The sequence below is a fragment of the Podarcis muralis genome, chromosome 14, assembly GCF_964188315.1.
Source record: "Podarcis muralis chromosome 14, rPodMur119.hap1.1, whole genome shotgun sequence".
In the NCBI taxonomy this organism is placed as follows: Eukaryota; Metazoa; Chordata; class Lepidosauria; order Squamata; family Lacertidae; genus Podarcis; species Podarcis muralis.
The window spans coordinates 13,813,305-13,830,649 of NC_135668.1; the positions used below are offsets into that span (position 1 = coordinate 13,813,305).

Below are 17,345 nucleotides of genomic sequence, written 5' to 3' on the forward strand. Positions count from 1 at the left end.
ACTTTTTATCATGCCAATATCGTTGGCTCCATCCCCTATGGCCAAGGTGATGGCTTTCTTGTGCTTTTTAACCAGCTCCACAACCTGCGCTTTCTGCAAGGGAGTGACTCTGCAGCAGATCACAGTTTTACAAGCACATGCAGCTTCCACAAACTCATTTTCCAGATCAGCCTCAAGTGCATAAGCCTGCGAAAAGAAAGGGTTACCCATAAAACAGCTGCAAATCAAGACCCCAATGAGTGCTGCCACACCATTTATTATTATTATTATCCGCCATCATCATCCTTGACCTACATCTCCCTCACATATTTCCATGGTAATATATAGCAAGAAGAAATGGATGATGTACAATCATTGCAGAAAACATTTCCCTGCTTCTGGTCAAAGTCCTTGGCTGCCAATTTGTGCAGACACAGAAATGATGGGTTTGTTGCTGGGCCAGATTAAGACCGTTAGGGTCTTTTCCGCACACGGAAAAGATTATGGCGTCTCTCACATGCATAATTCAAAATACTAAACCCTAAAATTCAAACGAATAAAAATAAAATACAACACATGGCAGGGTTTGATTTCCTTACATTATTTTGATCTATGTTAATAGAACGTCGCCAGGTTCACAAAGGGCTAAGTTGCCGTATTGGCCTGAATATAAGCCTCACTTTTTTTCCTCCAAATTCTGACTATGAGAAGTTAAATTCGCGACCTTACAAAAATTGGCTTTTATGATATCGCTGCTGAAACAGACATATGGTAAAACAGAACAGGTGTGAGTGCGTGCAGAATTTTAAGGGAGCGGCTTATATTCAGGTATTGCCTTTTCTCTCTCTCCCCCCCCCCCCCCGGAATTTTAAAGGTGCAGCTTATATTCAGGTGCAGCTTATATTCGGGCCAATATGGTATAAAATGAACACAAGAAAATGGGGCGAGAGTGTGCAATGCAGTCAAAGGAAGTTCTGATTTTTTCCATGATGACTATTTGATTTTGATTTTTTTGAAATACCAAATTAAATACATAGATATAGTGCCCCTGCTTTGCTGGTTCTCTAAGCACATGCTTTGCCTGCTTATTGGGTAATCCAGCACTGGTTTGATGACACTCCGTCCCATAATTTTTTTGTTGCTTTGGGGTTTTCTTGCTATATATTGCTGGGGCTATGTGGGGGAGATAGAAAAAGGCAAAGGACCTGGACGGTTAAGTCAAGTCAAAGGCGACTATGGGGCTGTGGCGCTCATCTCGCTTTCAGGCCGAGGGAGCCAGCGTTTGTCCACAGACAGTTTTCCGGGTCTTGTGGCCAGCAGGACTAAACCGCTTCTGGCACACGGAGGACCGTGGCAGAAACCAGAGCGCATGGAAATGGGTGTTTACCTTCCAACCACAGCAGTACCTATTTATCTACTTGCACTTTGACGTGCATTCGAACTGCTAGGTTGGTAGGAGCAGGGACCGAAAGACGGGAGCTCACCCCGTCGCAGGGATTCGAACCGCCAACCTTCTGATCGGCAAGTCCTAGGCTCTGTGGTTTAACCCACAGCGCCACCCGTGTCCCTTTTCTGCAAACACATACCAAACTTCTAAACCAGAGGTAGCCAATGTCACGGCCTCCAGATTTTGGCCATGATGGCTGGGGCTGCTGGGAGATGGAGTCTAACAACATCTGGGATGCAGAAGTGGAAGTTATATTTGGGGCTCCCACCTCCCATGCCTTAGTCATAACTCCTTCTTTTTGGTGCTTCTCGTTGGGTTGAGACCTTCTCCTCATATTCTGTTATTCCAAAGTGCTTAAAGAGATGCTTCTTTTATAAGTGTAAAAGGGAGGGCAAAAAGATCAAAGTGCTTGTAGCAAGTCCCCACCCCCGCCCTACAGAACAAGTTACATTCAGAGTTCAACTGCAGCTTTTTATGGTCTTTGCAATTCAGAAGAGCATTTCAGATATTTGTTCTAAGATCTGGAAGCTTACCAGCGTACAAGAACAGCTATAAAAGTAAGCTTTTCTTGTGTTATGACAAGAACCAGGTTTCTTAATCAAAGCCAAGTGTTTTGGTATCCCTGTAAAAGCTGATATTTAGAGAAACCACTTGAGGCATCTTAATGACATTAATTTGGTACAGTAATGACTTTCAGGTCAGTCTGTGCTCTCAAATAGCAGACATCAGGAATATATTCATCCTTACGCCCTTTTGCCTCTGCCTGTTGCTTTTTTTAAAAAAAAGTAATTTGCAATGACTTGTGATATTCCCCTCATAGAAGTACTTAAACAATACCAGTGGGTCAATTTCTAATCAAGATCATTAAAAAAAAATGAAAAAAGCTGCACCAAGTTACTAATTTGATTTCCATTACAAAGCCATCCAAAAGTTAAGATGTCATATCTAATTGGTCCTTACAGCTCAGTCAGCCCTTGTGTTTAACTTTCTTGTGAAATAATTTTGGAGTTCGGAGAGGAATCTGTCATGGTTAGAACACCAAAAGCACATGATTATTAGCAGCGGGAAAGAAAGTGGAAAAGTCCAGAAACGATTCACTTACAAGGCTATGTCCATTTATTACTAAGGCATAATCAGAAGCGACAGTTTCTTCCAAGTTTTGTGTTGGTTCTTGGAGCTTTTCATCATATGCATGTCCATCAGAAATGTCTTTGCTCAGCCCCAAAATAAGATCTTTTGCTTTCCTTTAAAAAAGAAAAAAAATAGCATCTATGAAACGCATAGCCAGTGTGGTGTAGTGGTTAAGAGCAGTGGACTCGTAATCTGGTGAACCGGGTTCGCTTCCCTGCTCCTCCACATGCAGCTGCTGGGTGACCTTGGGTTACTCACACTTCTCTGAAGGCTCTCAGCCTCACTCACCTCACAGAGTGTTTGTTGTGGGGGAGGAAGAGAAAAGGAGATGGTTAGCCGCTTTGAGACTCCTTAGGGTAGTGATAAAGCAGGATATCAAATCCAAACAACAAACAGATACTTAGTTGCACAGGAGAAGCCAGAAAGTTGCTTGATATTTTTGTCAAAGCAGTCTCCATCGTGGAAGAGACAAACCTTTGCTCAATTTAAAAATGCCTTGCCTTTTTAGCGCTAGGAACTGTGGTGAGAGAAAGAGCTAGCAAACATCTAGATAGACCACTTTCTCCCAAATTCACTTTTTTTTTTTTAAAAAAAGATTCTAGTCAAGGTCAAAGTCCTCAAAGCAAAAACGGTAGAGGAATACATGCAAGTAAGCACTCTAGTGACACGAATAGATCTACAGAAGGGGGTGGGTTTTGTGTCAAATTGCAGGTGGAGGCCTTGCCTGTCAATGGATCTACTCATGAACAACATCCCACAATAATTAACACTCATTAGATTTTTATGTTACTTATATCCTCCATGAGCACATTCACTGTTTGTTCCAATGTCTCTAACACAGGGCTTGAAATGAACTAATTCAGATTAACTAATTCAAATCAATTATATCTCAGTTACACCTGAAAGCAGTTTCCATAATTTCCAGGTGCACTGAACATGAATTAAGTTTCTTTTATGGTGGAACTTTGGGGATTTTGATTCAAATTTAATTTTAATTCAGTTATACACACATACACACGGATTGCATTGTATTTAACTCTGTGTTTGATTTGGCCACAGCATTTACCATTTTTACTTATCTGAAAAGTGATGCTGCTGTTTATGCTTCAAGATTATAATGGTTGAGGAAAACAAACAAAACAATTGTTCACCTTACACTGTGGTTCTCTGTGTGTATGTGTTGAGTCCCACCCCACCCCCCGCCTTCTTGTTGTTGTTGTTTAGTCGTTTAGTCGTGTCCGACTCTTCGTGACCCCATGGACCAGAGCACGCCAGGCACCTCTGTCCTCCACTACCTCCTGCAGTTTGGTCAAACTCATGCTGGTAACCTCGAAAACACTGTCCAACCATCTGTCGCCCCCTTCTCCTTGTGCCCTCCATCTTTCCCAGCATCAGTGTCTTCTCCAGGGAGTCTTCTCTTCTCATGAGGTGGCCAAAGTATTGGAGCCTCAGCTTCACGATCTGTCCTTCCAGTGAGCACTCAGGGCTGATTTCCTTAAGAATGGATGTGTTTGATCCCCCGCCTTCTTAAGTATATTTTATACTTAGCAGAACAGCTTGTAAAATTTGAAAGGCGGAGGGAGGGGGACAAAATGCCAAGGATCACGTGAATGAATCGTGAACTAAACTGTCAATCGAACTGAGGGTGAATTGGAGCCGATTCCTTTTGAAAATGAACTTCTCAAGCACTGCTTTTCTTACACTGTTGCGGATGATTATGAGAAATTGAGTTTGAGTTCCTCTGAAACCAGAAACCCATTTCTGGCAAAAGTGGAACACCAATTAGGGACACAAACACCTTGCCCAGATGTCCTACTCCACTAGCAATTTTTCTCAAGGCATACACAAAGAAAAATATGGTATGATTAAAAAAAATGTTGGCCACAGCTTCAACCTTTGCAGCTATAGCCAACTTCATCAAATATCATAGAATTAGTTTGAAAAATCCACCATTAAACTATTGAAACTCAATATATTGTATATCAAAGTAAAAGCAAAACTAAACTCTTATCTAGCTTGTGGCCCCAACCAACAGCCACTTAAGCCCAAGTCTGTTTTCCAGAAACCAGAAAGTCAACAATTGGTGGCACAAGGAAAGGGTAGTTTCAGATACTACAGCACGTGGCAAAAGTTAAATACACACGTGGATTCACACTTCCAGTTTCCACCAATGTTGTTCTTTCAAAACAAGGAATTTGTGCATTTTGCACACGGAGAAATGTGTAGGCTCTCTAAATGTTTGAAGTCTGCATATCTCCCCATAAAGGATACATGCGATGATACATTCAATGATCAAGCAATGGTTCTTCAACATCAACTTCATTGGACTGGTCATGTTGTGCGGATGCTTGATTATCATCTTCCAAAGCAACTACTCTATTCTGAACTTAAAAATGGAAGTGTAATGCTGGTGGTCAACAAAAGAGGTTTAAAGGGTCTCTCAAGGCAAATCTTTAAAAATGTACTATAAACACCGACAACTGGGCCTGTGAGTGCTCCAGTTGGAAACACTGGCCTGTGAGTGCTCCAGTTGGAGAACAGCCTTTACCAAAGGTGTCATGGGCTGTGAAGATGCTCAAACTCAGGACGAAAGGGAGAAACAAGCTAAGAGGAAGACACACTTGGCAAACCCTCACCGTGACCAACTCCCACCCGGAAACCTATGCCCCACTGTGGAAGGACGTGTGGATCCAGAATTGGCCTCCATAGTCAGGAAGACAATCTTACTCTGCTACAAGTGATCGCCAAAGAAGACGACACGCATTTTCCCTTTTCAGCTGAAGGGACATCTGACACCACCTTGAACATTTAGGATTTTCTAGTGAGGAACATGAGAACAAAGAAACAAATAAGATATTTTGAGTACAACCCAATAATTGCTTTATAATAGTTTTACCTTAGTTCTTCACATACTTCTGCTTTTGTGTGACCCTCTACTATGAAAATCTCATCCATGGCATCAGTAAGCATGTTGCAGGAATAACCAATGTTCATAGCCGTTTCTAAAAAAGCAAGAAAGATGGGCAAGATCTCATGAAGGAAGAAGAAAGAAGAACTTGAGCTTGGACAACATGAGAACCTGTGCATGTGTTTATCCTGATGGGTGTTATTTATATATACCGGTATATAAAATTTTAGTCAATGACCAGTAGAGAAGATAAGAAGAAAACAAAGTACATAGAACACAACAAAATATGTTAAATGTGGAGTTAAAAACAATGTAAGATTTTTTTTTTAATGAGAAATATAAAATAATTATATTTAAATGGTTAAAATCAAGGTAAGCTGTTGCTAATTCTAAAATTAAGACAAGAGCCTGCACCGACAAGCTATTGCTGCCATACAAAAACTAGTTACCTTGGCAGTGATCTCCGGAACCTGGACTGCCAAAAGATAATCAATATAAAACACTTCAGATCTTTCTGATATAGTTTGTAAAATTGGATTAATAAAATGGCGGCGGATATCACAGTAGGAGGAACAATACAATAAGACTTCACTGTCTGACTGACTGGAGGAAATTCTTATTCACCCCCAGGCAACGCAAAGAGTGCTGATTTGCAGCCTAATAATTTACACGGGATGAACACAACCATCTTTCTTTTTGTTTTTAGGACTGTTAAACGGAGCAAGGAAAAAATTCCACCAGTTATGTGTGTCCATCTCACCCCTCTTGTGAACTAATGGAAAGTGTAAATTCCAAGGGAAGTGTAAACCAAAAGGCTGCCAAATGGGACCATTTATGTGGCGGGACTCTGTATGCCAGCCCATAAAAAAATACAATGGAACACACGAGAGGGTTGCAAAGTGAAATTCCAACCGCCAGCCTCTCCCCCTTTCCGCTGTGATGATTAACAGAATGAGACAAGGGAAGTAAGAGGAGCAAGTGTTAGGACAGGTTTAAAAATGTCAAAAATATTTGGCTATCTCAAACCAATCTTAGTCAGTAGCCCCTAAGATATCATGCCCGTGAGTGCCACAATAAATGGTTGAAGGCCTGGTTCACATGTTACTTTGGGTTCAAAGATCTCAAATTCTTTTGTCAGAGTGGGCTATGGATGCCCAGATTTACCAAAGATCCTTCCATGTTGTTGTTTGAGCACAGTGCTCGCAGAAGGTGATAGTCAACTAAGGTTTACTCAAAGCAGACCCACTGAAATTAATGTACACGACTAACGTCAGTCTATTCATTTTGGTGGGTCTACATCTGAGTAGAACTAACTAGTTTAAGTTTGCAGTCTAGATACACTTAAAAGAGAAATGGAGAAATGGCAAGAACAGGATGTTTATTGTTTATTGATTTTTGCAGCTGCTGTTGGAGTTGCAAAACAATGAACCACAGGACGGAGCAATGGAGAACTTTTGAAACAACAGTGGGATATTAGCTCTGCCCAAGGCATGATGGAGAGCAGCAACAACCGGAAAGAGATAGACATAATATTTTACAAGGACAGGAAGAAACATCATGGACAGAATAATTGCTACACACAGGAAGAACAAGGATATAGTTTCACCTGTAGTTTTATCAATCATTTAATGTGTCAATACAAATGGAAGGCGTGAATATTTCAGTTGTTGTATAAGGGATTGTGATTTTGACTGGAGTGTAATTGAAATTACCGTAATAAGATTTTAGAATGCAGAAATAAAGTAAATCATCAAACCATCAATTCTAGCACGCGGGGGGACAACCTAAATTATATCATTTGGCATCTGAATGATTGGTATTAGTAACTGTATTATAATTTGGCATTGTTATAATGAGGCTATTATTGGATTGTTGTAATTGAAAACTAATAAAAATTATCACAGTGGACCCTTGAGTTACGTACCGCTTTGGATACGTAACATTCGGGTTGTGAATGCGGCAAACCCAGAAGTGTATACTTTCAGGTTTCGCTGGGCATGCATGTGCACAGAAGCAGTGCTTCCAGTTACAGACTTTTCAGGTTAAGTACTGACCCCTGGAATGGGACGCGGGTGGCGCTGTGGGTTAAACCACAGAGCCTAGGACTTGCTGATCAGAAGGTCGGTGGTTAGAATCCCCGCGACGGGGTGAGCTCCCGTTGCTCGGTCCCTGCTCCTGCCAACCTAGCAGTTCGAAAGCACGTCAAGTGCAAGTAGATAAATAGGTACCACTCCGGCGGGAAGGTAAACGGCATTTCCGTGCACTACTGTGGTTCGCCAGAAGCGGCTTAGTGATAGTGGCCACATGACCTGGAAGCTGTACGCCGGCTCCCTCGGCCAATAAAGCGAGATGAGCGCCGCAACCCCAGAGTTGGTCACGACTGGACCTAATGGTCAGGGATCCCTTTACCTTACTGATCCCTAGAATGAATTTAATTCATATCCAGATGGTCCACTGTATTAAAAAGATACACTTAAAAGAGAAATAGACCCTATTGCTCAAACTCTGCCCTACTCCTCCCTGTTTTTTGTTCATATATTGCATTCATAGCATACCCCTGTTTCCATGGAGCTCATGTCCACACACACACACAATACCCTATGTCAGTGGTTTGCAACCAGTGCGCCGTGGCACCCTGGGGTGCCTTGAAAGACAGTCGTAGATGCAACCCTGGCCTTTGTCCCTCTTTCCTTCCTTCCCTCCCTCCTCCTCTGCCCTTTTGTGTCTCTGCCTCCCAAAGACTTGCACAGCTGTTTATTGCAGCAGCCCTGGCTATAAGCTCCACAGGCGAATGATGCCTCTGGGAGGCACCTCTCTTTGGGGCGAGGTTGGTCAGCTAAGAGACCAGGCATGGCAGCAGCAGCTGCCCAGGAGACTCCCAAGGAGAGGCGAGAGGAGAGGAGGCTGAGGGAACACTCCACAAGGGAGGTGTTCAAAATAGGGCGAGAGGCTGCCAGCTGTGCAGGCAAGGGGAGACATAACTGGGCTCCTGAGCCCCACAGGGGTGCCGCAGAAAAAATAAGTTGGTTAAGGGAGCTGTGGACTCAAAAAGGTTGCCCTATGTGGTGGTTTAGGCTAAGAAATAATGAATAGCCTGTCTTCCAGTGAGCTTCACGTCCAAGTGGAGATTTGAATCTCCTTGGTCCTAGTCTGATACTCTAACCCCATGGTTCCCAATGTGGGGTACATGCCCCACAGGGGGGCAATTTGATTTTTAAGGGGGGGCAATTCGAGAATGAGCTATTCACAGTTAATGGCCTTTTAGGCTTTCTTCACGTGAATAGGAGTTCACTTTTTGAATATGAAGAATTATATGTCAGAGGGTGGGGTGGGGCATCAGGATTTTAGAGATGCTTAGGTGGGGCATAGGGACGCGGGTGGTGCTGTGGGTTAAACCACAAAGCCTAGGACTTGCCGATCAGAAGGTTGGCGGTTCAAATCCCTGTGACAGGGTGAGCTCCTATTGTTCACTCCCAGCTCCTGCCAACCTAGCAGTTCAAAACCATGTCAAAGTGCAAGTTGATAAATAGGTACCCCTCCGGCGGGAAGGTAAACGGCGTTTCCGTGCGCTGCTGCTCTGGTTTGCCAGAAGCGGTTTAGTCATGCTGGCCACATGACCCGGAAACTGTACACCGCCTCCGTCGGCCAATAAAGCGAGATGAGCGCCACAACCCTAGAGTTGGTCACGAATGGACCTAATGGTCAGGGGTCCCTTTACCTTTACCTTTAGGTGGGGCATGGCCAAAAAAAGGTTAGGAATCACTGCTCTAACCATTGCACCACATTGGAAAATAACCACCTTCACTGGATTGAAGCCCTTCTGATACCCCTCTGCAGAGAATCATTTGATACATAAAACTGAAAACCTACCTTGTTTGTCTCCTGTTAGCACCCAGATCTTAATGTTCGCTAGCGATAAGCGTTCAATGGTTTCTGAAACTCCTTCTTGCAACTTATCTTCTATAGCTGTGGCTCCCAATAGCTTCGTGAGGAAGCAGAATAGATCAGTTGAAAAATGTTAACAAACAAGCATGGGCAACATGTCTTTCATTCCTGATATAATTTCAAACTTCTCAACATAATGTAAACTCCCATAACAACACCTTGAGTCTTACAGGGATATTTTACCCAGGTCCCTTGTCTCGATATGCGCTGGGGTGCGGACTATTCTGGCTGAGGGGGAGAAAAATGACCGGAGGAGGGGACACCTATGGCACTCAAAAATCCAAAGGTGTCTTTGGGCCTAAGAAGGTTAGCACCTCCTGGTTTAGATAATATTGAGCTAGATGGAGCAATGGTTCGACTCAGTGCAAGGCAGCTTCCTTTGCACAGGGACGTCCAACTATCAAGAGACTGCGATCTACTCACTATATAAAAAAACTGGCAGTGATCTACCCCTTTTTTAGGGGGGTTCAGGTCACAGTTGAACTTTTTTTAGGGAGGAAAGTCAAACTTATTGACTTTTGGGGGGAGTTCAGGTCAAAGTTGTTGAACTTTTTTTACGGGGGAAAGATAAAAGTTGTTGACTTTTTTTAAAGAGACAGGTCAAATAATGATGAGCTTTCCTTAGGGGGTAAAGGAAAAGGTTGCTCACCAACAGATCAGTCAGGAAACAAACAGCCTCGCAACGGAGACTCCGTCTTCCGTTCTAGCGATCATGAACGAATGGAGGGTGGGGCGAGGGGGCGATCACAAAGGAAAAATAGCCCGCAATCGACAGCGATCAACCCCAACCTCCCGGGGATCAACCAGTAGATCGCAATCTCCACAACAGGGTTAGCTCCCGTTGCTCTGTCCCAGCTCCTGCCAACCTAGCAGTCCAAAAGCATGCCAGTGCAAGTAGATAAATAGGTATCACTGTGGTGGGAAGGTAAATGGTGTTTCCGTGTGCTCTGGTTTCCATCACAGTGTTCCATTGCACCAGAAGCAGTTTATTCCTGCTGGCCACATGACCTGGAAAGCTGCCTGTGAACAAACACTGGCTCCCTCAGCCTGAAAAGCGAGATGAGCGCCACAACTTCATAGTCGCCTTTGACTGGACTTAATCGTCCAGGGGTCCTTTACCTTTTTTTTTTTTACCTTTACCTTCTTACATTCTTAACCCAACTTGGAAATAACCTGTGATGCCCTAAATCTGATGTCCTTTTTATTTGTTAAATATTTTCCAGTCCAAGGTTTGCCTAATAGCTCATGCCCATTCTGGACTTTAAAGTGATGATTCAGTGTTTTGGATGTTTATTGTTGTTTTGATTTTTTAAAAATGTATTTTAATTGTTTCATTTATCTAAAAGAAATGTCACCTTGATCAATTTTTCTAATGGAAAAGCATCAGGCGGATAGAATAATTAACTCAAGTAAATACACAAAATATTTCCCCCTGCAAGTTGACTTGCAATACCTTCAGGTCTCTCTCAATGCTTTCATATGCTGAAGTGAGCAGTTCATCCCTATTCTCTTGCAAACTGCTGGCCTTCTGATAAACTTCAAGCCACTCCTGAAATTGCTCTTCATCCACATTTTTGTAAGCCAGAACTAAAGTCCGAAGGCCTTCTCCAGCAAACTCCTATTATTTGTCCAGAACAAAAATACATGTTGTAAGATGTGTGCTAATTAAAACAGCCTTTTATTCCACACTCTGCCCTCCCCCCTTTTAAGTTATGAAGTCACAAAAGATGCTAAATTTCAAGGCAATATCCTAGTTTAAGTTACTTTGACATGAAACTGCAAAGACTCGCTCCCTTCCTACACCTACAGTTCCTTCAAAGTGGAACTTCAATAGCTGATTCTCATTTTCTGTGAAAAACCGCACAGGCAAAATTATGGTTAGTTCTGATCTGGGCTGCTAGGATCCAGATTTCAGCAGTCATTTGGGAAAGCTGAAGTCCCAGCAACTTGATTGTGGAAACTGATTTATGTATTTATTTAATAAATTTCTAATCTACCAGTCTTCCATTCAGGGTTTTCCAGAAGTCAGTGGAGACCAGTGACTATTCATTGAATTTATATACAGTGGTACCTCGGGTTAAGTACTTAATTCATTCCGGAGGTCCATTCTTAACCTGAAACTGTTCTTAACCTGAAGCACCACTTTAGCTAATGGGGCCTCCCGCTGCCACCGCGCCGCCACTGCACGATTTCTGTTCTCATCCTGAAGCAAAGTTCTTAACCCGAGGTACTATTTCTGGGTTAGTGGAGTCTGTAACATGAAGCGTATTTAACCTGAAGCGTATGTAACCTGAGGTACCACTGTACTGCTCTATAACTGGGGGTCTCAGGGAAAATCAAGTTTATCACAGAATAAAATCAAGATAGAAAATCACAAAACACTTAATAAAAATAAAAACAGAAACCCAATAACCCCCCCCCACACACACAAACAAACACATTTTAAAAGGGTATAGGATGTATATCGGATCAACCAAAGGCCTGGTTAAAGAGGAACTTTTTCGCCTGGCGCCTAAAGGTGTATAATGAAGGGACCAGGCAAACTTCTCTGGGGAGAGCCTTCCACAGATGGGGAGCCACTGCAGAGAAGGCCCTGTTCTCGTGTTGCCACCCTCTGGATGTCTCGAGGAGGGGGCACACGAAGAAGGGCCTCAGAAGATGATCTCAGGGTCTGGGTAGGTTCATATGGAAAGAGGCGGTCCTTGAGGTATTGCAGTCCTGAGGCGTTTAAGGCTTTATAGGTCAAAACAGCACTTTGAATTGGGACTGGAAACTAATTAGTATCCAGTGCAGTCGGACCAGGATCGGTGTAATATGCTCGAACCGTCTTCCTCCGGTGAGCAACCTGGCCGTTGAATTCTGCTAACTCACACATTCTGTTAGTGCAATGATTTCTGCTTCTGCAACAAAACCTTCCTCCACCTCTCCTCCCTCCATCTGCCCCCTAAATCTGTTTGGAAGGTATCAACAAATCATTCTGCTAACAGAATGATGGCATTGGATACCATTTATCATTATCATTATTACTATTACTATTTCCTAAACATAAGAAGAAACCTAATCTGAACTTGACAAATAGTATGTGAAAACTACACAAAGCAAAACACACACACACAAAGCAAAGTCATGCATACAAATGTAAAAATCTGAACATCTGGTGCGTTAAATGCTCAGAGATGCACGCCAGCTAATTTAGACCTTCTTCTGTTGTATTTCCATTATAAAATTATGAATTCCCATAAACACCCATTCCTTATTTCTCGAACGTTGAGGTTTATTGTTCTGACAACAGTAATTTCACTTGGAGCTATCTTATAAACTGCAAATAGTAAGTCATTTTGTTTTATTATCCAAAATATATTTTGGCTAATTTAGATATAAACAGTATGAATTTCTTTCAAAACCCAGCAAATTTGGCTTTTGCTATGAAAATTGCAAACACATTGGATTTTGACCTTGCCGAGCTGAAAATGTGAATGGTTTATAACACTCTATCAACATTTTTAGCATTTCTTCTTGTAGTATTCAAAATTAAAAATTATAAGAAAAGAGGAATCTGAACAAGGAAAGATATTATGGACTAGAAAAAAGCCACAGAATCAATTTAGCTGACTATGAAAACATGAGATGTCTGGAAGAGTTGTTCTGTTTTCACATAAATCTATTCCATAAACTTTGCTGGGTCAGTGTAAGAAAATTCAAGGTCTCTATGTTTTAAATGCAAGATTCAAAATGTTTGTGATTTTAACCTTCATTAAAAAAAAAATCCTGGAAAAGATTAAAACAAAGCAAAAAGAGCTCCATTACAGAGGAAAAAATGGTTCTGTTTGTAACCAATATTACTAAATCCACATATTGTATACTAAATGTCAAAGGCTTATTTTGGTTATAGAATTGTGGGATGGTTCATGTTAAATGTAGACACTTTAAAAAAAAAAAGAATCCTTTTTCCTTTAAGAAAATAAGAACTTTTCTGGGTGGGGGGGGGTTCTCTTTAAAAGGTCATTTTAGTTCAGAAGAACTGACCAAAAGGTGCTTTGAGGAGTATACTGAAAAGCAATAATTACAAATGAAAAAATCCTACTCCATAAAATATTTAAAACTGTGCTTATGGCTTAGTCAACTTTACCTGAGAATGCAGCAAAACTAAGTCTGGTCTATGCCACTTTAAGCTGAAGGCAAATAATTGTATGATTTAATGTTCTCCCACAAAGGAATCCTGCACCTAGGAAGGATTTCTGGGAGAAGAATTCTAGGCTAGCCTTCTCCATACTATGCTAGGATTTACAAGCAGGTTGGACTGAAGGGGACAGCATTTAATCAAGTGTCTTCCCACCCCGGTCAGAAGTAATATGACCCAAATATATTTTACCATCAGTTTGGGTGAAGCATGCCAAAGTCTTTTTCATTTATACTTAATAAATCCCTTGCATTGGCTTCTAAACAATATGAACCTACCGCAAGATGGTCTGACGTTAAAGACTTGAGAGATTTGCTAGATGGATGAAGCCTTTCATATAAAATAGTATCTGCTCCCTTTGAGTAAAGCCTTATCTGTCCATCGGGGTTTCGAACTGGAAAATGAACCAAAATAACTGTGAAGACTTTATGATTACCATGGTGTGCGGAATATTGCATCGATCAGTTCATAAAAGCAGCTTTAAAAGTCACCATCTTCTATTCTTAATTTTCCTTCTTAGAACAGTAATTTTAATCAATTCCCACAAGGGGTTACTGTAAGGCAGGGCTGGGTACCCTACTATAAAGGAACAACCCGCCCCCCCCCCCAAGACCATTCAGTTCAGAAACTAAAATTACCTAACTGCACCGTTGCAGTTTGATATGGTGCAAAGTTGTAGTTTTACGTGGTGCTAATTTACTGCTGTTAATGGAACTTTCTCGATGTCGGGGGAAGAGAGGACACCAAGAAACAAGGGTGGGGTATATTTTGAGCCAGGCCAGTGTACAAGGATGTTCCCCACTGTCAGGATAAACAAAGCAGCGGTTGGTTTACACAGAAGAGTCAGAGCCTGGCTCAGTATGGCAGTTTTCACTCTATAGGCTATTTTTACACTTTGTTCTTTAAACACCACCAGCCATCAATTTGAAAGGAAGATTTCTCAGCCGTGACAGTTCACTTGTATAGTTTATATCCTTAGGATAATTATCCAAACTTTTTCTTTCTTTCTTTTTTAAGGAAACAACGACAACAACTGTGAGGGGTTTTATTATGTATTTATTATCCGTAAGAGATGCCTGTCACTTCTCTGCTAACACAATTTGGATAGCAGGGGAAAGCTTCCAGCATATTGCTAAGGAAAGTAATATGTCTTATATTATTATTTAACCCATGTGAATAATGCTTGCCCAGCTGATGTTTAAAGGCTTCCAAGATCCCAATGGTGGGATAAGAAACATCTGATGTGTCGCCTTTTTGTAGCCAAAAAGTTATTGGGTTTTGTTCAGTGTAGTGCTAAATGAAAGTCACTTAATGGTGTACTTGTTCCACCAGCAAACTTTTTGCACCAGCAGAACATTGTTGCGCAAGAGAATCCATAAGCAGGTTTCTGGTACCTTTGCAATGCCTAGTGTGCTATGCAGTTAAAGGGAAACCAGTAAAAATCGAGGGCACCTCAAGAGCATCTTTGGGTCCAACTATGGCTTATATTATTAAAAGAGATCAAAATATTTAAAATGGAGGTGCATGACAACTGGCTAGGCCTTCTCCAGAAACAGCAACTACATAGTTTAATTGCTGATACTTTATTTTGTATTTTATAAGGTGAAAAAGGTAAAAGACCCCTGGACGGTTGCGTCCAGTCAGAGGCGACTACGGGGTTGCGGTGCTCGTCTCGCTTTCAGGTCGAGGGAGCCAGAATTTTTCCACAAATGGCTTTCTGGGTCATGTGGCCTTTAGGACTAAACCGCTTCTGGTGCAATGGAACACTGTGAGAGAAACCAGAGCACACGGAAACGCCATTTACCTTCCTGCCACAGTGGTACTTATTTATCTACTTGCACTGGCGTGCTTTTGAACAGCTAGGTTGGCAGGAGCTGGGACAAAGCAACAGGAACTCACCCCGTTGCAGGGTTTTGAACCGCTGACCTTCTGATTGGCAAGCCAAAGAGGCTCAGTGGTTTAGACCACAGTGCCACCCATGCCCTATTTTATATTCAAATGCTGACTACTATGAGAAGACTTGTTGGAGAGTGATCTACAGCCCTGTCTTGTTCCTGCCTCTGCTGCCACCAAGTAATGCTACCCCAATAATGGCAGCCCCACTCCTTTGTCTCTCGAGACAGACGGATGCCAACAGTTCCCAGCGAAGTCAAGCCCTTCCCAACCTCTTTCATACAAACTAGGATCACACAGCTTTCATGTCATGCGCTGAGCAGGGAAATCATTCCTGGGGAAGTCAATGCTCTGTTTCCACCACCATGCTTTCAAAATACAAATATAAAACAAGGGGGAAGGGGGATTTGCGTTAGGTACCTATCACAGACATTCTTTTCCTGGTGTTATTGAAATCCAAAATTGCCAGCAGCTGGTAAGTGACAACTTTGCCCATTTCTTCCACCGTGATGGTCTTAGGAGTTCGAGACTTGAAGATGAAGCCAAAGTTCCTGGCAGCAGTGACCAGAGCGCCTTCGTCTGGCGATTGTGCTTGGTAAATCAATTCATCTAAAAGAAAAAGAAAGAAAACCCAGCCACTGTTAAAGAACACAAAAGACAATTTTTTAAAAAAACATTTTTTAAAAATTATTTATATACAGCTATCTCATTAAATATCAACATGGCACCTTCTGTATTGCTGTTTTGCTGACATTCCTCTTTCAACCTGCCTTCTAAAAAATGTATCCCAGTTGGTATCTATCTTGTAACAGAATTGATTTTATGCATGTGTTGTTGTTTTAAACTGTTTTTTAATATATGGAATTATGTAACTGTTTTTACATGTGCAACTGTTTTAAAATATGTTTAGTACAGTGGTACCTTGGGTTACAGGCACTTCATGTTACAGACGCTTCAGGGTACAGACTCCGCTAACACAGAACTAGTACCTTGGGTTAAGAACTTTGCTACAAGATGAGAACAGAAATTGTGCGGTGGCAGTGGGAGGCCCCATTAGCTAAAATGGTACCTTCAGGTTAAGAACGGACCTCCAGAATGAATTAAGTTCTTAACTTGAGGTACCACTGTAGTGGTATTTATTGGTTAAGGGAAAATGCATTCAAGAATAACCATACAGGAAACGAAACATTTCCCCCCCAAAAAAACCAAACTATTTAATAGATAAAAAATGGACTTAAGAACCTACTACTGACAGAGTTACCTGGGATGAGGGACTGATTAAACCACTCTGGGAATTGTAGCTCTGCAAGGGGAATAGGGGGTCTCCTCACAACTTTCAGCACCCTTCACAAATGACAGTTCCTTGGATTCCTTGACGGAAGTTGTGACTGTTTGAAGTGCCACTCTGGGGTCCGTCCAGGAGAAAGGGCAGGATATACATTAAAATAATAATAGCGTTGGTGGAGATGGGGCTTCAGTCAGCTAAAGCCCACCTGTATGGTTACATAAAGTTTGACCAAACTGCGGGAGGCAGTGGAAGACAGGAGTGCCTGGAATGCTCTGGTCTATGGGGTCATGAAGAGTCGGACACGACTAAACGACTAAACACCACCAACAGCAAATGGTGGTGTTATGTACTGAAGTTCTCACCCTGGGCCAGCAGGGGGATACTGTAGATAGTTTTCACTCAGGTCCACATATGCAAATAAGGGATTGAAAGTGACGTTCAGTGATTGGATAGTTACAGAAAGTGGTTACTGTTGCGTTCTAGTGGAGCTCTATATAAGCAGGCTGGCTGAACCCTTCAGTTCAGTTCTGTTCTGGCCTGTGAATAAACAAGAGCTGTTTGAAGAATTGCTGTG

The 17,345-nt window shown here is 42.0% G+C and overlaps 1 protein-coding gene across 1 annotated transcript in view; it reads right to left on the bottom strand.

The window, feature by feature from the left end:
• The window catches only part of ATP8B4 (ATPase phospholipid transporting 8B4 (putative)), a 111,953-nt gene that overhangs the window by 12,719 nt on the left and 81,889 nt on the right, over positions 1 to 17,345 (bottom strand). Inside the window, exons 17-23 of the mRNA XM_077918800.1 lie at positions 15,904 to 16,092; positions 13,869 to 13,984; positions 10,864 to 11,028; positions 9,336 to 9,447; positions 5,454 to 5,559; positions 2,529 to 2,670; positions 3 to 186 (exon numbers count right to left, since the gene is read on the bottom strand). Coding sequence (XP_077774926.1) covers positions 3 to 186; positions 2,529 to 2,670; positions 5,454 to 5,559; positions 9,336 to 9,447; positions 10,864 to 11,028; positions 13,869 to 13,984; positions 15,904 to 16,092 — 1,014 coding nt within the window. The remainder of the gene's footprint in view (positions 1 to 2; positions 187 to 2,528; positions 2,671 to 5,453; positions 5,560 to 9,335; positions 9,448 to 10,863; positions 11,029 to 13,868; positions 13,985 to 15,903; positions 16,093 to 17,345) is intronic.